Consider the following 25662-nt stretch of genomic DNA (forward strand, 5'->3'; position numbering starts at 1 on the left):
CTCCCTCTCCCACCTCCCACTTCTGAATGTTCATTGTTCAAAATGGCAGCACAGATAGCATTCAAATTTTCCTTCACAGCTTGAGTAAGTAGTTCTCCCAGGTACTACAGGTGCCTTCCTACCACTGAAACCAAACCCATTCACCTCTGCTACAGATCAGGTGTCTGATCCAATTTCCATCTTACACCTAGCACTTTATCTCCTTTCCTCAAAGGGAAAGCATTTGCTCATTTTATTTCTAACTCTGCATCTATGAATTTCTCATCCTAGACTTGAGCAGTTTTCCAGCAGCAGGGGAGAAGAGACGCCACACAACTAACGTTGGACATGCACAAGCAGATCAGTCAGCGGACTCGTTTAAAACATCCAGCTGGTGAAGTCTCTGAGATTATTTGCTTAAATTATGGTTCAGGCCATGCTTAAGTCCCTGATTCAGCAAAACTCACAGGCACCTGAAACTCCCACTGAGGTCAGTATAGCTGTAGTGCACACGCCAAAGGACTACACCAAAGCACAGCCATGGTGACTAATGCACAACGTGAGGGAAGGTAGAAAGAGTTCTATAAGCCAATTCAGAGAACCATGGCTATTAAATCTCAAATTAGAAAACAGAAAACATTACCAGAGCTCTTCAAAGGGATGTATTTTCCCCTCGTGTCTAACTGTTACAGCACACAAGAAACCAATTTCAGGTTTGAAATGTCAATAAATGTAAATTTAATTTATTTTTCCTGGATTAGAAAAGTATAAATAACTTCAGTTTCTAAGTATCATTGTCTGACGATTCAGCAAAACACCTCATCACACATTTAACTTTTAAGATCATGTTCAAATCCATTCCTGTTCTGTGAAGTGCTTAACAACATTCTTGTTTACTTTTTTGTTTAGTAAGAGTGCATTGCCCTTAGTCCTTTATGTAATGAAAGCCTACGAGGCTAAGTGGTGCATGTGAGAAAGACACAGAAGGAGATGGTTGGGCATAACATCAGGCTACGTTCTAATTAGCCACCAGACATGCTAAGTTCTAGCTATAAAAAAAGTAATTTAAAGTTATAAGCAAGATGTTACATTCATGCCTTAGGGACCTCTTTTATATTTGGAATCACTATTTCAGCATCTAGTATCTCTTCCAAAAGCATTCCGTTGTGTTACTAAATATAGCAGGGAGACACCATAGCTATTGTAGATTCGTCAATAGTGCTTTATGTATAAGAACATGGGGTTTCAATTTGTGTTTTTTTTTCTGAATGCCAGAGAGAAATAAAGCTTTCAATAAAAACCATTAACCAGAAATTGACCATAATCTAGTATTTGCCTGTGAAAAAATACCAACTATCTCCTTAGACACGTTTCTTTTGACAGCTTTTGACAATAGACAAATCATAGATGGATACAGGCAGACACACACAGACAACTAGAAAGAGTTCCAGCCTCTGCTAGCATTATCTGATGATAAAAGTCCAAAAAGCTCAAAAGTACGTGTTTGCCAATTTTTCTTCAAACTAGCTCCTGTACTTGGCAGAAGACACTTCTTGTACTGGTGGATTTAGCTATTACTCAACAAAACCAGGGCTGTAGGCTAATTAAATCACAGCTGCACAAGTACGCCCTATTACTGTCAGCTAAGAGACCGTGATACTTCACAGTCAAAACCCAACCTGCTACACAGATTGGCAAAAGTACTAAGAGAGCAGATGGAAAAATTCCCACATCATCTCATTCATCGGTAACGCACTTACGTGGAGTCCGCACAACCAAGGTCTGCCAACATAAATATATTGCAGTACAAAGACAGACACATCCTACTGCTTGATTGTTTTCCGCCAGCATGACCTCTGAAGAGCTGTAACTGCTCTTGGAGCAGTCAGCTTTCACAGCTCAGTTTAGCTATCTGATGCTGTTGTGCAGCTCCAAAAGCAGTTCCTGCCGTCAGCATAGACTGCGCCTGCACTTGTGGGGACAGACATGCAACTAGCTAAACTCTGTCATGGTCCTCCTCTCCCAGACATAGAACTACTTGGTCACATCCAGTAACAAGCCTCACTGACCTACTGTGGGAGAGGAGCATTAGCAGTATTTACTAAGGGACAGATTAGTGTCAAGAAAAGAAATAGCTGTGGTTGGACCAGACAACGTTTCACTGATCTCTTTAATTACAGGGCTGTTTCTCCTCCCACCCGCTCCCCACTGGCACATTCGCTGCTGACACGTCAGTCTTTACTAAGAGAACAGCAACTTTCCCAGACTCAGGAACTGATGTTCAAGCTTGGCTGATCCTGTGCTGCAGAGAACAGTTGAGAAATGTTACCGACAGAATCTTGTATTTTAGTATTTAGTTTTCCTTGGATCATCTAAGTGTTCACTAACACTGCCAAACCAAAGAAAGCAAAGTTTTGCAGTTATGGCCAAATTTTATCTGCATTTGACACCAAGTTAAACATGGATTTCCTTATCAATGAGTATCCTAGGTGAGAAAAAGAACAAATGAGAAATACTGTCTGCCATTTTCGTGAGCACAGCTGTATCAGACCTCTAAATAGTGATTGGCTTTAGCATGCACAACTGGACAACTAGAAGTTGGTCCTGAATTAGTCTCCGTTTCTTCAGACAGAATTCAAAGGTCATCTAATTCTTGCTCTCTTTCTCCTATTTACTGGAGACATTCATTCTCAACTGAAACACTTCACCTTTCTGTGAATTAGCAGTCTGCAGCAGAAATCACCAATTCTGTATTAAGGAATATGTGTTAAGTACAAGTAATCAAGAATGCTGAATGCCTAGGCAGGTTGAACACCCATTTTATTAAGAGATTTAAAACATTTCTCTCTTTGTATGTGTTCTTACCCTCCATAAAAAGGTTGATCTTTACAAAGCACAGTATAATTTTATTTTAAAAAGCTATTAAATTTCATCCTTGTCAGAGGATTAAATTATTGTCAGAGATCTTAAATGACTGAATGCAATGAATTTCAGTGATTTGCAGGGGAAAATAGTTACTTGTGTACTATAAACTTAGAAGTTGGACAGATGCATAAAGTAAATCTTTGCAAAAGCAGATTTTCCTGATCTGTGTATTCAAAAGACACACTGAGATTGCCTACCGGAGGAGTGGAGAAAAATTCTTTGAGCTGTAAACTTTTTAGAGCTAGCATTCTTCAGCTTCTTGAGAAGCTCAACCAGCTGAAATAAGAAATCTGACCTAGGGCACGTCCCTTGTTCTGGAGAACAAAGTCAATGACCACTTTAAAGCCATTCTGCTGCTGACTCATCTTCTCTCCCAAGCATCCACAGATACACCATGAGAAAATACGGCAGCAACTAACCACAAAAGATCTGGGGACTAGCAGCTGTTAGCAAACTAAAGCCTACCCTGCAATTGTGGATCTGAAAATTTATGGGTTTGATTGAAAAGCGAACAAGCCTCCTGTGCTTTACAGTGCTGTTAAATGGCCTCATCTTTGATCTAGTGCCTGAGCTGTGCCAGTGGGACAAACATTTTTTGAGAAAAGGATAACACAGCCCGAATAGCTCTGTATTTTCCAAGTATGAAAGCCATCCAGCTCAGTTTCTTTCAGACATACTCATTCCTTTAGGGCAGATGAGATATTTTCTTTCACTATTTAACAGTAGGGGGCATATTCAGTGTATGCCAGCAAAGTTTAATGAAATCAATGAAGTAGCACTGATTTGCAGTAATTGGGAATCCAACCATGTGTTCTAATGCCAAAGAATCTGGATATTTTTAAAGGCTTATATGGCTTTTTCTTCATGGGAAAGTGGGGGGGCAGGGGATCAAAGTCCATTTGCTTTGTGGAATGGTGTTCCATCTAAGATAGGAGGGGCAAGGAAACACCTGTACAGATATTTTAAAATCCTGACATTTTCTTTATGTCTTTGTAATGAAAGTGTATTTTTTTTTCTTGCTGTGCCAGCCAAATTCCCACTCTCTGCATTCCTGCACAGGCTGTTCCCACCACTCTGAATTTAGAATGTAGCTAGTGTTTGGACACATCTTGTGAATTGGTTTTGATCTAAATGAGTACTAGATGCAAACATCAGAAGGCCTTTGAGTTCTGCATGCCAGGTAAATTTTACCATAATACAGGCATTAGAGCTGGCTGCAGAGTACAGCTGAGTGCTTCCCATTTACATGTGCTAAGGGGAATTTTTACAGGCTAGTTCTAAGTGTGAATAATTGAATCCTGAGGCTAACCTTACTGTGCTTAAATTGTCTCTATTCCACTGAGTAGGAATGGCAGAGAAACTAAGAACTGATTTTGCCACTCCTCTTTCAGAAAATAATACAGCTAACAGGAAAGAATACAGTAGAAGGAACAAATAAATAGTACTGACATCTGCTAATATTGTATTCAGTGTACTGCTGAGATTTGATAGGCATGCATGAAATGCTCATTATATTACATTTTGAATGGCTTTTGCACACTGCAGATTAGATACAGCAAATTCATTTTTGTTTCATTGCTTGCATTGGGCTGATTCCGATCAAAGCACTCTTCAGCTGTGAAAATGGATCAGCTAAGTCTCCTACCCACAGAAATCAAGGCTTTAGGAGACTTCTCCAGGGGAAGGGTTTAGCTGTTCCAGCTGCTGATTGTATTAGATATACTACAGCAGGTCTAATCTGTCAGAATCTATTTGCAAATCCTTGAAAACCAGTCAGCTTTACTTTCAAAACAAGTTTTACATCACATACCTTGTAAGAACAGGAACTGTCAGTTCAGCAAATGAGGAAACTGAGGCTTCGAAAGGGGAGACCTCAGGTTTTCAAGAGCAGCTGCTAACTTCAAGGCTCTCAACAAGTTGTCTCCTAGAAAGTAAGAGCCATATGGATGACACAGTGAAAGGAGAACACACTGCATCCATACCATTTCTCAAGAGAGCGGTCTAATATTAGTGCTACTGCATAGACTGTAGAAAGTGGACACTACCCCTGCTTATCAATGCAAACCTGCAACTCCTGCTGTGGTTTTAACTCAGTACTCAGTGTGATATATATGTATTGTCAAAGCACACCCATCATATCAAGCCTTTCAGGTATACAGATGCCTAGTCTTGTATTTCAGATGTGTTTTGACATACGAGTAACAATGCAGCTTGGACCTACCACAACAGCACTCTTTCTAGACACAAGCGCAAAATACAAACTTAAGAGACTATGTAAAGACTGAGGGCTGCATTTTTAGCCTTAAAACATCCAAATCCCTCTTAGGTCATTTCACAGAGCTGGACTTTGGTAACTGAGGTAAGTTCCAAACAAGCTACCTAAGATGCCGGTCCTGTATACAGGTCTTCCAAATCCTTTTCTCTCCCATTTTTTCCTCACATTTAATGTGCATGTCCTCACCATCCGCCATTACCATTCTCAGCTCTTTTGTATGTATCTACAAATATTCCAAGTATGTCAGCCTATGAATGATTAAGTCATTAAAAAGAATTATGACACGGGGTTTTCTCAAGTCAAACTTCAAATCTATTTAGGCTTTACCATTAACCATTTATCAAAGTGCAGGGAAAAAGCACCTGAGAGTGATTTGAGAAGTATACATATTGCAGATTCATGTTAAGAATACAAAGAATATGGGTGAATTGCCATATCCAACAGAAACCAGTGGCATTGCTATCTGTTGTGCACATACAGGAAAAAGTCTTCTGTAGGAGTTTTAGTAATGCTAGACACAAATCTTTTAAACCAGACAAGTGGATTCTTGTGTGTCATTAAAGTCAATATACCTCTTTAAACACATTTGCTTAAAGCTACTGGAAAAGAACAAGCCAGTTATAACATTTTGCCAGCCCTGTGAAAAAAAAGCCAGAATGCTCAGAAGCCATGTTTTTAAGCCTATGCAAAACTACCATAATTGTCATTCCTGCTATAAGGCAGAGGTAATGAAGTGAGGGTGAACAAGATTTCAGGCACCTCTGGCAAACCCAATGTTAGCCACATATTAGAATGACCCAATAATTACAATAGCAAAAAACCCCAACGCAAAGAAACAGTCTTACTTCTATTGCACAGCCATGATTTTTGTGTGTACTTTTCTCCTACAGATGCACGGACATCAGATCTCAACTCTGAAAAACAAATAAAAGCTGCTTTTCTATATTTTCCAGTTTGCATTTCTACAAATCATGTTGTCTCCCTTCCCCCTAGTTAAGGCAAGTTAAACTGGATGTTCCTTCTTTGCAGAGAGGACTTAATGCTGCATCAGTCACTGCTCCATAATCTAGTTCCTGGTCAGTCTTAACTAACAAGGAGACTATCGCAGTAGCTGAAACATTCAGAAAGTAAATATTTTTGCAGACACTTTAAAGATTAACTTTCTACCATTTTCATAGCAGTCACATATATAGACATGTAACTGTATCTAAATCAAGAAGATTTCCTAGTTAGGCAATTACTGTCTGACTACTGTGCACAGCAAACTTCTTCAGGGCAAATGAGTCTCTTACCACCAAACACTTAAGCCCTCAGCAAAGTTCAGGTAGGTGCTTCACCCTCAGGGCTGGGGACTCTCAATATCCACACAGCAGATCCACTATGCTAGACACTTCTTCCTTTAGGGGAAGCAGTTCATAATGATTATGCACCTGATGTGCTGTTGACAAGACCAAACTAGGCAGTCATGATCAGACTGAGATGGAAGTTACCTACCTCTTCTGAAGTTACTTACAGAAATATGGAGATGAGATGGAAAAGATCAGTCAAATCCTTTCAGTTCTCTCTACAATTTTTGCATTATATTCATCATTCCAAACTCCTAACATTATGGAATCTGAAGACTTTTCCCTCTATGAGCAGAAATATCCTCCTATGAATTCTGAAATTAAGTTCTGGTAATTTTATTGTCAAATTCTTTACAAGTAATTTATGTTTAATGTTTGCATACACATTTTGATTTAGCTGTTTGCTAAGAAAATATTTATTAGGATTGGAAGTTTAACATAGTAAATCAAACACTTAACATTCACTTGACTTCAAACATAGATATAAAATACCTTACAAAATTTTTTATGGAATTACACAAAGCAAATGCACAGGGTTTGTCTGTTTCTACACTGAATTAATCCCAAGCCAAAACAAAAAAATAACCCCTAAAACATCACAAAAAAGGCATGATAAACTGCATTTTTGTCATTGTTGCACTGCTATGTAATAAGCCCTTTTTACACACATTTACTTAAAGTTTAAAAAAATTAATTAAGAATGTATTCCATCTAACAGAACTATTGGATTAACAGCTGAATTTTGACTTTACACCATGAAATTCTATTAATAGAGGTACCTTAATCACTTAGCTTAAAATATGGATAGTAGAGATAGAAAAAAATTAACCTTTAGTAGTCTTTAATATAAAATGCACTAAATTTTCCAAAATAAGATTATGACACTCTAGTGCCAATTTATGCTGACAAAAGCTGAGATCAGCTTCTAACTAAAATTCATTTCACAAAAATTTTATATATTACATGAATATTCAAGTAAACTATTTAAAAATATTTAAAAATGCAAAAACTGAATTATACAGTGTTTCAGAGAGATGTTTAATTTGGGAATGCTGTCATGTCCGACTATATATATTTATAGATATACTTTTTCTTTTCTTTAAGACCATCATGATATTACCTGATATTGCAAGAACTCCTCGTCATTACCACTTGATATTTTTCAATGTATAGCTTCAAAAAACAAAACATTAGAAAGATTTAACATATCACCGTGTACTTTTTCATCACTGTTTCTGTGTGCTGTGCGACACTGAATCACACTACTGGCTTCGCTTTGTAAAGTGCTGAGTAACAGCCAAATTACATCAGATTTAACTGGAGATGACGGTGCTCAGTGTCTTACAAAAAAAAAAACCTCTATTAAACTGTTATAATTAAACAGTAAAATTAAAAAACAACAAGTTCAGCTCAGTAGCGTGTGTGTTCACCAGTGTCAAATCTCTAACAAAACCCTGAAATACTAACAATGCTTTTCTTGCTGGCTGCATTCTTTATATCCATCAGCTGCAAGGACATTAAAATATTTTATTAATGATTCAAACTCTGGACATCTTCTCTGGGTGAAGATAAGTTGCTCACTAGTTTTGGTCAAGTGGCTTTTGGGAAACTTTCAGAGCAAAATAACCCACCAACAGGGAACTGGAGTGAAAAAACACCAACCATGCACAGTTATAAGTACTGCAGGAACTGAGTAACACATGCAAGACAAAGAAAAGGTCAGAACATACCAAAGTAGCAATGGTTAAGAAGTTAGTAAAGTTTTCACAGTGTTTCATACAGCCTTTTACTTTAACACAAGTGCATCACTTACCACCACTATTGCTCAGACATTTTAAAACATCTCTTGGCCATGCACATCAGTTTGAGAAGAAGATAGCAAATTACACTTCTTAGGCAATTTTAGACATTAAGTACAACTTATAATTTTATTTTCAGTTATCAAAAAGATGTTTTCAAGATATGATCATTCTAAGTGTTGGGCTTTAACATTCTTTCCAATTTTGTTGGATCCTGAGCGCTAAATGCCCAAATAACTGGCCAGATATACAAAGCTAGGCTTTGTTCAAATAGCCAAGTTACTATAAACAGAAGGTATAGGGAATTTCTTACTGGCACTCCCAAATTTCTTCCTTCCTAACCTTGAGATGATCCTAACCTTGAGATGGTTGAATTTTATTCAGTTGTTCACATACGTCTTTGCCTCCTGGAAACATTACTCCACTTGGGTGATTTATGAGGAAGTAGAACTAGACTCAAGAACACCACTGACTTTTGTTTTGATCTGTCCAAACAACAACATACACATTTTTTTCCCCACTTGGCAAATTCTATTTGACGCCACATCACCACCACTCAACATTAACTCGTAAAACAGAGACTTACTCCACTGTCAGACACAGCAGGGGAAAAATGTCCAGAGGATAAACGGGAGGCTCTTTATCAGATATAATTGCTTGCTCATAAGGAGAGAATCCAGCTTCCCCTTAGTTATTCTTTCATAAATTAATAATTTGTTAAAATCATAGTCACAAGAATTTGAGCTATTACACAAAATTCAAGTTTAAAAAAACAAGAATAAATTAGTTACAGCCTTGTAAACAATTGTTCAACATACTTGGGGGGGGGGGGGAGTTCCTCTATATAGTAAATCAGACAGTACAAGGCACACATCACACTTAAGAATCCAAAGTGATAAAACCAGCAGATGCCTTCATCTTCTTTGTTCGCTGGTGTAATTGTGCTATAGACACTGTAAAAATATGTAGGTTTTTGTTTACACTACAGTCATTTGAAAATATTTCATGACTGTGCTTTTTCTGGTAAAATATTTGTGCTACTTTGCAGTCCAGTATGATTTGAAGCTCTTGGAATGATCTTCTCAAATGTTCTCCACAAAGCTGCCGGGGAAAAGGCCAGTTTTTCCGTTTCGTTGCAGAGTGCCTTTGAACCAGCCATCCTCACGTTTTTTGTGTACAAAAACAATGTCACCTTCCTTAAGTTCAAGCTCGGCTTCACTCTGAGGAGGATATGATACCACAACCCTGTACCTGTGTAATCAGAAAAACACACCTTTGTTTAGGCTCTTTTCAACCAGTGCTTTAAAAAATATTCCTGTAAAAGTTAAAACTTATGAAAACAGGAAACTGCCTAGAACTGTTTGCTCAATATGTAACAAAAGTACTTCTTGAAGAGAAAATAAGAATAGCAACATAATGAATTCAAGTCAAATGTATACATCACCTATCAAGTTTTTTTCACTAAGATTCCTGTAAAAATCCAGACAATATTTAAGTAACAGGAGAAAATTTTAAATGTATTTTGGGATATAAACTTCAGACTGCTCCAGTCAGCATGACTCAACAACAACCAAAGCATTCACAGCAGTAATTGGGCATAATTTTACAACTGTATGTTTAAGATGATACTATCTCAGAGAAGGCTCTTAGGCACAGAACAAAAGAAGCAACTGGCAAAACCTATTAATTTGCACTGCTGTTTTAAATTATTTTCATTTATCTTGGAAACTTTTCAGGCTAGAACACATGCCATCTGATTTGGACACAGTTGTACGATATTAAAAATAAACATTTAAAAAAGTGGTCAACTCAACAATTTTTCTTAAGCACCTGATACACAAGAGAACTTACTGTTCTCCTGAGCTTTCCAGTTTTGAGCTCCCTCAACCCTGTAGTAATTTAGTACTTCTCATTAACTTTTAGCTTCTTGAGTACTTTGATATCCATTCTTGTAATCTAATGTCTAAAACAAAGCACCTGGTGTTAAAATGCTATTTTACTACATTTTTCAATGTTTAATGAGAAGAAACCCAGCAGGCTTTGCACCCTTAAATCTCATTTTCTTCTTTTGTTACAACGAGCCATCAAAATTATGCCACATTTTACAAATTCCATTCCATCCAGACTCATCACACATTCTCTGTGATGACTGCTGTCTATTCACATCACCCTAAATGATTGAAAACCTATTTTTCCATTTCCTAGTACATCATCTCTAACAAACTGCCAAAACTACCAATTTCATCCAGAGCAAAAAACTTAGGCTTCAGCTCAAAAGTTCAGTGCCAGGTAGGTCCCCAGAGAAAAATAACCACATTTACTAAGCATGACCCGTGTTTTGGAAAAACATGTTCACTCCTACATGTTTGAATCTCCCAAAACTTCCTTGTTTATCTCCTTATTCAGTATTTGCAAACGTTTGCAATGACTGAAGGTCAAATTTGCAGCTCTTTCGCAGTCACCTAATCTAGAATACTTTACATGCACCTAAGCCACACAGTATGTTTTTTCTTCTTCATATTTTCCTCTGGTATTGTTAATTTTCAAAATATTATCCTAAATACTTTTAATCAGCTAGTGATAAAATATTAGTATTAAAGAAGTACTTTAGCTTCCAAGAAGCAGCCACTCTATTTTCCATCAGTTCTTTCCTGCTACTCCTAATGTGTGTGCAGTGTGTTTGCCCTCTGTATTTATGAAATATCTTTTGGGGTGGGTGGTGGTGGTGGTGTAGTGGCCACGGTCTGTCTTCACCTTTCTACTTTTCATTTGTAATATTGGCATTGCTCACACTTTTCAGTAACACAAAAAAAGATTGTATCCTCAACGTTTTTCCCTTTCTACATTGTTTCTGTTTCACTAGACACAAAAATACTGCTATTCTTCCCAGCTATCTGCAGTTTATTTTTGCACGGTTATCTGTGGTTTTCTAATCCCCATGTAGATAAAAAAAATATTCTCACATGCAGAAAATTTCAGTTGAGAAACACACAGAAAGTTGGAATTACTATTGTTGTGCGAGTTAAATTCATACTTATTTTTTATCTTCTTGCTTGAGTTTCTTTTTCTTGCACTTTGAATTTGTACTTTTCAGCTCACCTGTGCCCTGGTGTTGTGCAGCTCTCTCCTGTGTGCCTCGACTCCTACAGCAGATCAACACCCACCTAGGGTAGCATTTAACTTAGCAGCACTGAAACCATCAGATGTGGTAAGACCTGCTGCCCTCTAAAGCCACTGGCCTCCTCACTGGAAGCAGATGTTACACCAGTCATTTTGTGGTGGATAAAAAAAACTTAGGGTCACTTAAATGACAGAACAAAATTACTGCTGTCCTTCACCATAACTGGATAAAGGATTCGTATGCTGGTTTAGCATATGCAGTGATGTGTATTTAGGTTCAACTTCAGGTCTTTAACACCACTGTGTGGTGCCGGGAAGTTTGTTATTACAGTGCTGTACATTTACCATAAAACTTATGGCTTTAATCAGTGTTTCCCTCTAAAAGAGAAAGTCCATGAAAAAAGCTTGAGATAAGTCTTTTACCTCTTGTTCTTGAAAAAAAACTAAACCCCGCAGATAACCATTTACTGTGTATTCATAGCATAACATGGTATGAATGCAATTCCCTCCAGGAATTACAGGGTGTTTGGTCTATCTTTTTAATGAAAAGACAGTGATCCTTGACCTTGTCAGTGCACTGCATCAATACATGAAATCCCAGCACCTGAAGGCAACTTGTGCCTTGGCTGTAGAATCAGAAGAAATGACTAAACACTGTTGCAGTGTCTGGGGTGCAGGAATTCTCCAAACTGCTCCAAACTGGAGGCAAGGCTTGGCTGAAATTTCTGTTTGATTTCTTTGCTCCTTCTGTACAAAGAACATATAGAATACCAGGAAACGCAGTAAGCAAATACCTAGCTCATAGGAGAAGAGTGTATATAGGAATGGCAACTACAGAGAAGACCTGCAATAGTAAGATAGAAGGGAATGTATCATATTCCCCACCTGTAGTGAAATAGCCACTGGTATGAAGTACCCATCTGCAAATCCATGTCCCAAAAAGCTTGTCTGCTATCAAAAAAATCAAATGCCCATCCATATATTCTGTATGACTGGAAACAAGTTCACAATTTTTAATCCCAATTTTCTGTAGAACATACAGGAATGACACATTCTAGGATTACTTACAATTCTAGTGAAAGGAGAAACAGTGGGATTAGAGTAAAACTTTGATACTGCATGTTAAAGAAGCAAGGGCTTCTGGGAAAACTCCGTATCCAAACCAGGAACATTTTCAAATGCTTTACAGAGCTAAGCCAGCTACTTTTGCTCCTAATTCATGTAGGATAATTAACAGAAACACACTCCTAAATCCTTTAGTCACCTTTGAAAATAAAACTTGAATGCTGATAATTGCACTGCAAAGCCATAGTCAGAACAGACAGTACTGTTCCTTTTTCCAGCGACACTGTAGCCTGTAATTGGAATTGTGATATGTAAGAGCAGAATAACTTTAGCAAGAGATTTCTCTGTTCTTCGTCTTTTTGTTGAGCATATCCTTATGAATATTTTCCTCTTCAACCAATTATTGCATCATCAGTATGTTTCTTACCCACCCCTGCTTCCACACTAATGAAGATTAATCAATGTTTATAAATTACTTTGATGACATTGAGTACAATGTAAGTAGTAAGTGTCATTAAGCAACACATTTTAAGCAGTTTGGCCTAAGGAAATGGAAACATGACAAGAGCACATCAGCATGAAAAACATTAACCCTGCCCTGAAAAGGACAAAGGGAACCCAGGTGAAATTCTGTTTTAAATACACTGGCCAAAAAGTAACAATTCTGCATGACTACCAGGGAGGATGATCTTGCCATAGCACTTTTCTGGTAGCAGTTAGCAATTAAACAATACTAAGGATACACAGATACATTAAAAAGAATGTTTGAGCATATGTTATTACTAGATCAATAAGTAAGCATTTTCTGTAGGTAACTCTGTAAGCATCATTTTTTGTAAGTAGTTCTGAGAAAAAAAAGTCCATCACAGTAGTGAAAAAACTGCTTTTTGTGAGAATGCAAATAGCTTTGCACATATACCCACTGGTCACGCCAGAATTAGTTTGGTGTTACTTTCACAAAGTATAAAACCATATTACTGTCCCAAACAGACTTACAATAATATGAAAATATATTATGTTATTCTTAAAGAAAATCCTGTCATGTTTTATTTTCCATCTGTAAGTATAAATTTACTTCAAAAATTCAGTGTAAAATAGAAATTTCCTGCAAGGAAATGGCATAGAAACAGTATCAACCTTTTAAAAATTAAAGGTATGACAGAAGTAAAATAAAAGACAAAGTAGAAACTTTATACACTGCCTGCCTTCTAATACACAGATATAGCTTAAGATCACTGTGCCTCTGGAAATACAGTGGTATGCCCACGCAGCATGAGTTAACAGTACCAGAACAAAGTCTGTAATAGCATAAATCAGTTCAGTCCTAGAGCTGTTAACACTGCAACTCTACTGCTTTTTTTTTTTTTCTGTATGCTACACAATCCCGTAGCTACTGCAAAAGAAATCCTATGACACTCTTCATATTGCTTATCTACTATCAGGAATAATAAAAAGAGACACTACTTAGGAAACTGTCACTTCCTTTGCAGTCTGCACAATCTACTGAGGACTCGGACATTTGAAAATCATAGGTGGACACAAAAGTGATAGAACTTTAAAGCAACTGCTGGCAGCTTCAGAGTCCAGACAGCTATACGTTTTTCAGGCTCACTTGCCAGGACACAGAGGCTGCCCTAGAGCTTGCTATGTGGAGTGCACAGTAACAGAGCATCTGCGTAGTAAAAGTATTTTTGCAACAGCTGAAGAAATCACATATTAAGCCTACTCATAAATAAGAATCTCATTCACCATATATTTAGGCTGGCAATTATACACTGCTAATAATCTCAAAGGACTAACCCAATATGCATAAATGCAAGAATATAATGTGTTCATGTTGTGCATTTTATCTGCCTCAGTTCTCATACCAAACTTGTGATCAGTGTATTTGAGTGTCTATTCATTCCAAAACCTCAAAGTAACACAAAAAGTAAACAAACATACAACATGAGCCTTGGCTGATAAGCATATAAAGCACTGTCAGAAAAATAAGTTTCCTCTTGCTATAAAATGCTGTATCTCAGCATTTTGCAGCAGTTATAATACACATGGCAAGCGTCAAAGAGTAGACTTTTTATTTTTCTTGGTTTGCCTAAGTCTAGCTATATAGGATAATTTACCTTTCACAGACAAGAGGCCTGGATTCACTCAGGACTGGACCCAGGGATGAACAAGGCTGCCGAGGCGGCGGTGCTATAGGAATAGAGGAATCCAGGGAACTTGTTTTCCGATGTAGTGTTTCCTGTGCCAGCCCAGAGGCCTCACTGTCAGTGGGACAGGATCCAACTTTGCTGTGACCACTGGATGATGGAAGCTCTGGCCCAACTGCACCTTGCAGGGCTAGCTCTGCGGCTGCTTGCTCAGCCTCCAGGGTTGGTGATGCTGGAGGTGACAATCGGGGCTTGCGTTTGGTGGATGCTCCAGAAAGCAGTTTTAGCAAACCTTTTTTTTCTTTCTGTAAACCAAAGCAGTGCCTCGTTTTAGAACAAAAGTCTCTCGTGAAGAGTTGAACACTTCCATCTGATAGATGACATGGTAATCAGAGAGGAGGTATTTGAGATTGTACAAATTAATAACGATAATTACAAAGATTATGAAAGAGAAAGGTAATTATTACAATTCTAAAGAGAGAAACAGTAAGTCTTTTAGACCATAAACCAGCTAAGTCCTTTTGCTTTAATTAAGACTTACCTTAAAAGCCAATGCCAATGACCCAAAAGCCTGTCTATAAAAAGGAGTGTGAGAAGTTAAGATTCCCACAATTGGAATCTAAGAAGTAAACCATTTTGCTAACATGGAAGTTTCTAGGAAGACACAAAGAGTCATTTTAGACCAAGCATGGAGAAAAGTCTGCCCTGGAGGCTGCTGTTTAGATAAGTGTCTTTTACTTATCCTCCCTCACTAAGGGAAGACCTTCATGATTTAGCAGAAATTTGCCACAAGGAGAATGTATTGTGTTTTGCTGCTCTGCTAGAGGGAAGAATTGTAAACATTCTTTTTGCTTGTCCAGACAGGAATCCCTGAAGACTATTACTTACCCTGGAGAGAATTATTTAAGTAGCTTTTGTGTTTCTTGTCTTTTTTTTTTTTTAAGGGGTGTGGCAGTGATCATCTTACCAACCCTTTGACTGAGTGAATTTAGTGCTTAAGAGAGGTGCCAGATTTTAAGCCCTTGAGACAAAAATAAGCTATTTAACCACAGAACGAGAAAACCATGAGCAGTGTAAGATTTTTATTATAGCTTGGGATGCACTGGGATTGGGAAACTGTGAATGAGAAATCCTCAGTCCTTCTTCCAAGTCTCCAGTAACTTCAAGCTATATTAGCTAAGACTGATGTCTAGCAAATGGGAAAGAAAAAGAGAAGCTCAAAGAATATGCTAGCATCTTTAACCCTAAACTGTAGAATATACTGGCAAAAACATAGAACATCGCTTCCAACCCAAACCATGCTATGATTCTAAAAGTCCTGCCTAAAGGCACCTCAGTCTGATTTCAGTGGCTACAACTAAAGTAACTTTAAAATAAAGTTCCAGGTACACCCATTCAACAATATTCAACAAAAAAAAAAAAAATAGGAAGTGGATTAGTGTCCAGCCTACGATTAAAACCTTCATAAACTTCATTAAGGAGTGTGTGTGGCTGAAGAGTAGTAAGGTAAAGCCTAAAACATTTGAGATATAAAAAAATGTTGTCAAAAGGAGAAAAAAAACAAAACAACTAACTATCCCACAACTGTAAAACAAAACCAGTTATAAAGTTGAAGTTATGTTTCTGCCTACAATATACTATAATCACATGGCTGTTGGACAGTGAGAATAAGTTTAGACACAGAGGAAAATACTTCAAACAGAAGACCGAATGCAGAATCACTACAGACTACTGATTCACATTTAGAAAAGACAAGAGTTGGGTGGTTTCTTTTCTTTGTCCAATAAACACTGCTGATTATGTGTTTTTCATAATCTCTCCATGTGTCTGCTTAATCAGGAAGGCAACCTAAAAATATAATGATTTTTACTACATATTAGGTTTATTAGACTGATTTTTTTGTATGTTCCCACAAGTTCATAGGGTTTTTGTCTGGGTGGGTTATTTTGTTGTTGGGGTTTGTTTTAATTACAGGCTTATTAGTTTACAGATACTTCCTGATAACATATGCTAACCATCCATCTTTCTAAAGTATTTAGGAAACTGACTGCAGGTAAAGAAAAATAAAATACTTGAAATTCCAACAGTCAATCTACTAGTTCTTGTGAACTTTATCCATTTACCTTTTGTTTCTCCTGCTTAAGGCATGAACCCGCTACCCTATTTTAACCCTTCTCCAAGGTTTGCTCTGTGTTTTAATCCACCCTAGATTTTTCTTGTGTGGCCAAGGATATATTTGCCCATGGCTGTAGTCACAAAATGGCTGCCTGAGTTTCAGACTCAGTCTTAAAAACCTTACAGTGCTGCTGTTCCACAAAATGTACGAAAAAAATGGATCTCAAAGTTTGCATGATGAAAATGGTAGAATTCAAGGGAATGATTTATTCTCTACCCACCTTGCCATCCTTGTCCGCTTTACTGACAGCAGCATTTCCACCAGCTGCTAGAGCATTCTCTGGAGATGCGGGAGCTCCGGCGTGAGTGTTCACAGCTCTTCCACTAACATCTCCCTCCAAAGATGAAGCAGCAATGTTGGGAGAATTCAAAGAACCTGCAGCACATGCCAGTGGGATGGTTGAGCGGTTCACATTCACAGCTGTGACATAAGCAGCACTATTTGCTGGGGGCTGGAGCTGCTGGGAGGCAACAGAGTGGTGGGGAATGATCACAGCTGCAGGAATAAGGCATGTTGGACTCTGTGCTTGTATGGGTGTGACTGCTGCCGTAGGTCTTTCTTGACTGTGTGCAGCAACTAGAACAAAAGAATAAAATGTGACAGGTCATCTTTTCACAAGACACACAAAGAGAGGTACAGTTACTGTGTTACACCTAGTCAGTCACAAGAAGCTTCCTTCCCACCTTCCTAACTCCCATTTATATTACTATGACATCTTACACAGCATCAAATTCATCTCACCAGAATAAAAAAATAGCATATGCTACCCTACTTGCACCAGTATGTACAGAAGAATAACAGCACTGCAACTACTGTAGAGAAGTCCAAGCTGCTAAGTAAAATGCTTCATGTACAGAGAGAGATGCAAAGTGAAGATTACACTTTAGTTTGTAAGAGCTAGCTAAATACAGCCTGGAACTTGTTTGTTCCTTTTAATATGCTGTGTAGTTGTCAGGGCACATAAAACAAAGTAGGAAGAAACACTCCTTATAGAAGCTGCTAAAAATATAATTGGATTGTTTTCCCTAAACTATTCACAAAATCCACAACAGATTTAGTGGGTCTTTCAAACAATAAGTACAGTGGCAATTACTGCTATGAGTGGTTTCTCTGAAAACATAAGCTACTGTCTCTTGGGATGTTTAAATATAGAAGCGGATTTACTCATACCCCTGTGAAATAAAAGAAACATCCACACTGGAAGTTGCAGAACAACACAGGGCTGAACACACCAACCTGGGCTGCAGCCTAGCTGCAAAGCACAGAGCTCTACATTAACTAATTTATCCTTCTCAAGAAACAACATTGCTATTACAGTTACATTGTCAACCACACATGCTTTTGGATCATTTCAACATCTTATCTCTGCAGCACTGGGTAGTATGAAGCGCAAACTTCTTAACTGAATGAATGGGGCAAAATGCACCACCGCAGTGCTGCACAGCCCCGTGCTGCACAGCCCAGTGCTGCACAGCCTCTTTCCTTCAAATACTCTGAAACATAGTATCTAACAAGGGGACCTCTCTGGAGTTCGCTGCATGAAAATCTCAAAACATATCCATTCACTGTGATTTTTCAGATGCTGCTTAAGAGTTTTGGGTTTGTTGTAAATGATATCCTGGAATCAAGCCTCAGGCACTTATCTCTTCAGTCTGCTCTCTACAAATTCCCCTGGTAATTTGGTTAGATTGCATCAACAGTGTATTAGAGAAGACTGACAAAGATCACAAATTTGGTATAACAATCCTGCATTATCATACCTAGTTAAAATCTCCATTATAAGAAACACAAGTTTTTTTCTTAAAAAGAAAGCACCACAAAATGCTATGTCTGTTTTTTGATATATAACCTCTTCCCCTGTAATAGACCCTTCCTAACTCTTGAGGACCATGCACATCTTTCAGAGTTCCTTTCAAAGAATGCATATCCCTTCAGCAAGCGTGATGTAAAGCCATGTCTCACTAAGATCATTTGAAGAAGGGTCCTCGAAGTCCTGAGCTAAACTGAAACTGAAGAACAGCCCTGCAAAAATGCAGCCTTGATCTATGAAGCTTCATCAAGAGATAACACTCAGTGAAGGTACCAGGGAAGGCTCAAGATCATCATGTTTCAGATGCTGATGACAAAGTTCTCTAACATTTGAACATAAAGCAGCCGTTATTGCTTCAGTTCTCAGACTCTTATAAGGGACAGATCTGTATTTGTAGCTGATTAGTACACCTTCAGATCAAAATCCTATGTTAAGTTCTCTGTGAAGAGAGTGCAGCCCCTCTGAATTTTCCATTTGGACATAAAAAGTTGGGAAGTATGTTGTCATGTTTTCCAGCTGAATAGAACTGTAAGATGTTATTTGTCTTGACAGCAGTGCAGAGATGGAGGTTCAAGAAAGACTTCTGGAGCCTACAGGAGCTTTCTCCTTTGTGCTGTCACTTCGCAAACTTCAAGGCAGCTCAAAAGAAGAATTTAGATTAGAAACCACCTATGCCTGACAGGCAGGAAAGTGCAGATGCTTTGCTTAGTTTCTCTTACCAGCTGCCAATAGCGCCTGTTTATGTTTTTTTTAAAGGCATAGTCTTTACAGAGGGCTATCACATCTGCTCCAGCCTAAGATCAGACTGGAGGAAGATGGCACTAAGGAAATAAAATATCTACGTACCTATCATACCTCCTCCAAGAGGAAACCTGGTGCTGACATCTGAACATGAACAGTGTTTTAGGAGATGCATGACTCTGAAGATGGTGGGTTAATTCATGGATCTCGAGACCGCAAGAAATAAAGCACCCTTAAGGGGCTAACAATACCATTTGCAACTGCAGCTTTGTCTTCTGCTCTGCCAGTAAGAGCCTTGTGGTGAAAAAAAACCACTTTGTCTCAACAAAGATCTTAGGCCCTAAATTCAAGGCTGAAGAGGGAATACTGGGATAGTTTGAAATGGAGGTTTGGGTTGTTTTTTTTTCCCTTTTCTTTTGAGGCCCTAGGAGTAACTGGAACAGATCAGGCTCAAGTTGTGTGGTATTTCCCTAGCCTGGCAAATCCACAGAGGAGTGCATAGATTTGGTAAACAAAAACTCCTGAAAACACCACTATCAATGTTTTTGGATCTGGGTTTAAACAACAAGAAGGCATGTTTTACTGTGATGTGGCCTGCCCCAGACAGTAAAGGCAGAGTTATACCTGTGAGACATATAGAATTTTATGACATAAATCATGCAGATCTTGAAGCCAGTATAGCCTTAGTGTTTCAGAGTCAAAGCTGAAAGAGGCTGCAGTCAAGGTTAGAGAACAAACTGGAATACCTAAGGACTAGCCCTGAGCCAGAGACCTGAAAAAGGAGGAATGAATGCTAAAGGTCTTCAAAGATGCTAGGAGATAATTTAAAAGTGAATGCTAAATTAGAGCAATCTGTAGCTATTATGCAGTTAACACACACACACAAAAAAGCTATGACTCAGGTGTTCTCATCACTTTATTACTATCTGAATTGTGTATAAGTGGGGAAGCTCCAAGAACCTCCCCATCCCAGATACTGATGAAATAACAAAAATTCCACCTAAAATACTTGCAGATAAATTCCCAACAGTAGAAGTACACACAGTTGCTTAGAGGAGAATAAAGATTCAACAATTCAGAGAGACATACTGTCATTTCAGAAAGCACTCAACTCTAAAAATAACACAAAAAATACCTTTAGAAAGCCCAGCAGATACTTATGCATATCCTGACTCGCCCAGACAGACCCTACAGTTTGCCTACCAAACATAAAAAGCTTAATTTTATTTATCAATTGATTTTTACCTGTTCTAACTGCGTTGCGAGCCTGGTTGACTGTCATTTGTCCCGTCATGTGCATAAGAACCTTGGCTTGCGGACTAGTTTGGATATGCGCTGCAGAAACCACAGCTGTGGGTACTGTGCTGGAGTTCACTGCTACACCATTCCCCTGGAGCTTCTGTGATGTTCCACCAGCAGTGGAAGGGCTGACCATAGTCACCACTCGTCCCGTCTGGCCAGCAGTAGACATGGGAACTTTTGTTTGTGATGTACTTGTCACTGTCCTGCCAAAATTAAAAGCAAAATGCTAAAACACAACTAAAAAATGAGCTGGCTACTAAAACCTGCAGCAATTCTATTACTCGATTTTAGCATTATATACAATAACAAAATCATTTTGGACCCCAAAATAGATAAACTATTTAGATACTTGTATAAAAATATACCTTGTAACTGGAGCCACATAATTCCCAGGAAAAACACCAATCTTGCTTGTATGCATGGAAGTTCCCTTGAACCAGCCATCTTGACAGCGTTCAAACACTAAGAACATTTCTCCCTTCCTCAGTTCCAGTTCATCATCTTTCCGAGGAGTGTAAGGGTATATAGCAATATACCTAAAAGACAGGAAAGTAGATGAAATTGATAAACCCAAAACAATTGAAAACATCGCTTTCTGGCAGAGAGAGTTCAGAGATGAGAAGGCACGGCAGAAAGGGTTATGTATTAGTAGATCCGTCACACTGTTACAATATTAAAACAGAAGTTACAGCAATATTAAGGGAAACAATGACCATTAAGAATATCCTCCTAACTGCACTTCAGTGCAATGAACAATAAGGCTATTCATTTTCTTAATTAACTTTGTGAACTTCATTAAATAGGTGTATATCAAGTACAGATGCCAGCATATCCCACTTCTCTCTCCCTCCACTTGCTTCTAGTATCTCTTACACTTTGTGACATGCCAGTGTCTTTTCTGTGGAGGGGTGGGGAGAATGGAGAAGTTCTGTTAGCTGGGAGTGAAAAATCAGTATCAGAACTACTTTTCAGGTTGCAAAACTGGAATCTCCCTGTGCAACTGCATGCCCAAAAGAAAGATGCTACTAGAACTTGAAGTCTATGGGTAAGGTAGCTAGCAGTTACACACTTGTAAAGTTCATTTCTCTTTGTTTCCTCCTAAGCAGCATTAATGCATAATACAGTGCATCTGAAACCATAGTGAGAGTTCAGAAACATTTTGCATTTTTACTTCGAAAAAGACATTCTTAGGGGGAAAAAAAAAAATCAACAGTAAAAATAAAACTGAAGCTCCTGCAGTTGCTGCTGGAATATTCCTAGGGAAGTCTTCGAATAAGATTGCACATTTTCCTATTGTCACATTAAGGACTGTTACTGTTTTAACCACCCGTGTTCTATTTTCTGCCACAGTTTGAATGTAAGAAAAACTTTTTAAACCGTTTACATAAAAATGTTTATAGAATTATGGACCTATGGGAAATAGCATTCCAATAAATCACATTTTCTCAAAAATAATATACTTTTCTCAGGAGGCAGCCAATTAGGGTAGATGGGTGCAATATCCCCTTTTCTGAAAAAGGATCCACAATTACTTTCAGTGCTAGTCTTTTCCAATCCCTTTGTAACCCCATGGGTAAAAAAGCAGCTTTACAAAACATTCTTTCATCAAAACTGGTTCTTGTGCACTGTAATGGCAGCATTTACTGTATGCTTCTTTTTGCATTATAGTTTTGTTCCTTGTTGTCCACCCAGAAAACTGTGCCTTTAAAGCATCTTTGCAGATAATGCAGTGTAGATACCTGGTAAAGCAAACCCAAAATAGGTTTTAAAGACAACATATGACACACTGGCAACAAAAGGTTTCACTGGTACACGATTTAGGGGTGATCCACAGTCACATTACGAAGCTCTATGGGAAAGGAACTGAGGTGCTTTAATTGGTGGTCATTAACTTCCCTGTTGGTTACATCATTCCAAATTTCATTAGTATCTTGATTAAGAGCAACCCTTTGAAGATGGAGGACAGGAACAAATGGGATGGGAACTCGATTAAGTACAACTAAGCACAATAACCCATAAGAAGCAGTGTTAGAATGCTTGACACCAAAGAAACAGCCCAAATCCAGATGCACCTGCTATACAAGACATATGTTACATATGCTATACAAGACAAGGTGCTATACAAGATGCACCTGCTCCTTAGGAGTGGGAGGAAACCTGGTGGGAAAATAAAGAAAGACACAGAACAAAAGCAGTCCTTGTATTATTCATACGTGTCCTATTTAGATGGTTCAGCCTCTCCTGAATTTTATTTTCTCTTATGGTTCTTATTCTCCAAGCTGCACACAAAGAAGTCTCCAAGACAAAAGAAGCTGTCAACAGCACATGTTAATATACAAAATATTTTCACCCACAAGATGACACACATTTACTTGTATTACAACTGTGAGGACATAATGCTAACTAGCAGCTTTTTACCTTCATTCCCAACTGCAACCCACTAATTAAGTGAACTGTAAAATCGTAAGTCAAATTTCAATTGCAACTTACACAAGCAGGCTGATAATGACACGCTAATATAGCAGTCTAAATGAAATACAGCACTTGGTATTTTGGCCAAGTTATGCCACACAAGAATAGTTTGTTCATACCATACATAACAGAAAACTTTGAGTAAATTCACTCCAATATTTGGCACGTACGAGCTATAGAGTCTTCATCGCTAACTCAAGGATCCATTCATCTTCTGCATGATAAACACTTTACATTTTTGAAGTGAGTCCTTTCTATACACAGCAACAGCTCATTATATTTATTTAAGACACAAAAAACTCAGTACGAAGGCAGTTTTGGGGTATCACCTATATGTATGTTTTGTTGCTCTTGTTCTGAATGTATGTTTGGCTTTCTGGGCATTCTAGCAGAACACAGCCAGCTGGCACGATATGAGTACATTCAAAGTTACTGATCCTGTTCCATTTTTCTGACTGGCAAAAAAGTTTCAATTTTACTTACACACTTGGACGAGTTTGTGGTCGTAAATGTGCCATTTGGTCAGTTGATCCTGACGTAGGCCTTTGTATTACACCTGCAGACTGAGGTCCAGAAGAAGCCGATGCAACAATTGCAGCAGACAAGAGAGGTGGTGGTGGAAGTGGGGGATTCATATTCTGATTTTATGAGAACAAAAAAAATAGACACAGATGATCAATATTGTTTGATGAGTTGAATCAGCTGAAAAAAAATAAAAAAAGGCACATGATATTCTAAGGAAATGGGGGAAGAACAGCCAAGTTCTTTTTACCTACTGATATGATACAACTGATATTTCTGATATATCAGAAATATACTGATATTCTTTTACCTACTGATATGATACAACTGGAGAGTTAGGTTTGTCCGTATTCCTCTTTTCCCAGTTTAAAAATGTCAAAATCTTGGCAGTTAATTAAGCAAATTACAAGCAATTTCTCAGCACAGGAAAAATGGAAAACATTGTTTCTAATTATAATATCTTTAGGACAGGACTCAACAAAAATTCAGAAGCCTTCCAGGAGGTAGATTTTGCATCTTACTGCTGCCTGTACTTCAAAACATGATTGTTTTTGTAACGTGAAGCTGAAACATAATATACAATTCAGCAGCAGTGCACCCAAAACCACCATTCTGGGGGAAATTTTCTTTTGATGTACGGGTTACAAAAGCCAGCACAATACCCGAGACCACAGTCACTGAGCTATTGTTACCACTTTCTCCTATTCTTCCAGTTTAAAGAGTTTAGCTTTTGAAATTCAGTATTATCAAGATTGGTAATCTTTAACAAACACCCCAGTAAAAAGGCACAGTTCTTTTACAGGCAGATCGTAATGGGGGTCCTGCCTACAGGCTTCTATGCCTTTTGAGAATCAATGGAGCAATTGTTACCTTCTGCTCTGTAAAGCCTCAGACAATTCTTTAGGACCTTGTGTACTGACACTCCTGGGAAAAGTCTCTCACAAAAGGAGAACTTTTCCTTTCCCCCTTCCAAAAATAATTATTTGTGTTACAACACACGCAAAGAGAGTAATGAAAAACCTCCAACATTTGAAAAATTAAAACTGGATTCGTTTCAAACGTAACCTTCAACTGAACACAATCTTTAATACTGAAACAAAACTCTAAGCCACGCCACTTCAGGTTTAGAAAACACCTGACAATAATATAAATTAACAAAATGTCCTGAACTACTGCCTGGCTCTCCCAGCACATCAGCATATAAAAGCACAGCATTACATTATCAGTTTGGAAATTACATGATGGCAAGTAATTTTAATTCCCCTCAAACACCCTATTTCTAAAGGGTTTTTGTTGTTATTGTTTTCCTATGCAAAAACCTTGAGGGAAAATAAGTTTCAGATGTACACTGTGCTATTATTACCTCTCTACATTTGGTGAAACTGTTAACAGCTCTCTGAACTAGTCTTCCTCTATCAAGACACAGTAAAGAGCTGCATGGTTTAAAGCTTTCAAATTTAGAGAAAAAACTAACTCTTCCGGTTTTTCAGTCAAAATTCTTACCCTTATGCGTGCATGCTATATCATGAAGTATTTCTATTTTTATTTAAAGCTTTTTTCTGATTGTATATTAACAATTTCTTAAGACCAAATAAGACCTCCTGTATCCAACACAAAGCAGGCATGATCTGCTGGAGAGCTCTGGTACACACAGTTCCGTTATTCACAAGAATGGCAATTGCATTTCCTTCATATTCTAGATCCCCATCCATACAACTATCTTTCTAAAATATCTTGATACTTCATACTGCAACATCAGCTTTTCTCTTTCAGTTGTTTTACAGCAGAAGGTACTTCCTCCCTCCCAGTCAGCTTCAACAAATGTCTTCCTTGAACCCAATCTGAACATGAGCATCTAACTTCTATGCAACCCATCCACAGAATATAGTCTTTTTTTAGTCATCTAGATTCCTTTATACATGGTAGAAGCTGTAAACCCACATTAGGAGATGATTAGCTGGAAATCTGTAAAATTAAACC

General features: G+C 38.1%; 1 protein-coding gene across 2 annotated transcripts in view; it reads right to left on the minus strand.

Moving 5' to 3' along the window:
• Window positions 1-6845: 6845 nt before the first annotated feature.
• The window catches only part of SH3RF1 (SH3 domain containing ring finger 1), an 82528-nt gene continuing 63711 nt past the window's right edge, over window positions 6846-25662 (minus strand). For both annotated transcript variants that reach the window (XM_065694262.1, XM_065694273.1), the window contains exons 7-12: window positions 23644-23798; window positions 21054-21224; window positions 20632-20891; window positions 17056-17411; window positions 14630-14964; window positions 6846-9575 (exon numbers count right to left, since the gene is read on the minus strand). In XM_065694262.1, coding sequence (XP_065550334.1) covers window positions 9407-9575; window positions 14630-14964; window positions 17056-17411; window positions 20632-20891; window positions 21054-21224; window positions 23644-23798 — 1446 coding nt within the window. In that variant the 3' untranslated portion in view covers window positions 6846-9406. The remainder of the gene's footprint in view (window positions 9576-14629; window positions 14965-17055; window positions 17412-20631; window positions 20892-21053; window positions 21225-23643; window positions 23799-25662) is intronic.

The sequence above is a fragment of the Lathamus discolor genome, chromosome 1 (assembly GCF_037157495.1).
Source record: "Lathamus discolor isolate bLatDis1 chromosome 1, bLatDis1.hap1, whole genome shotgun sequence".
Classification (NCBI taxonomy): Eukaryota; Metazoa; Chordata; class Aves; order Psittaciformes; family Psittacidae; genus Lathamus; species Lathamus discolor.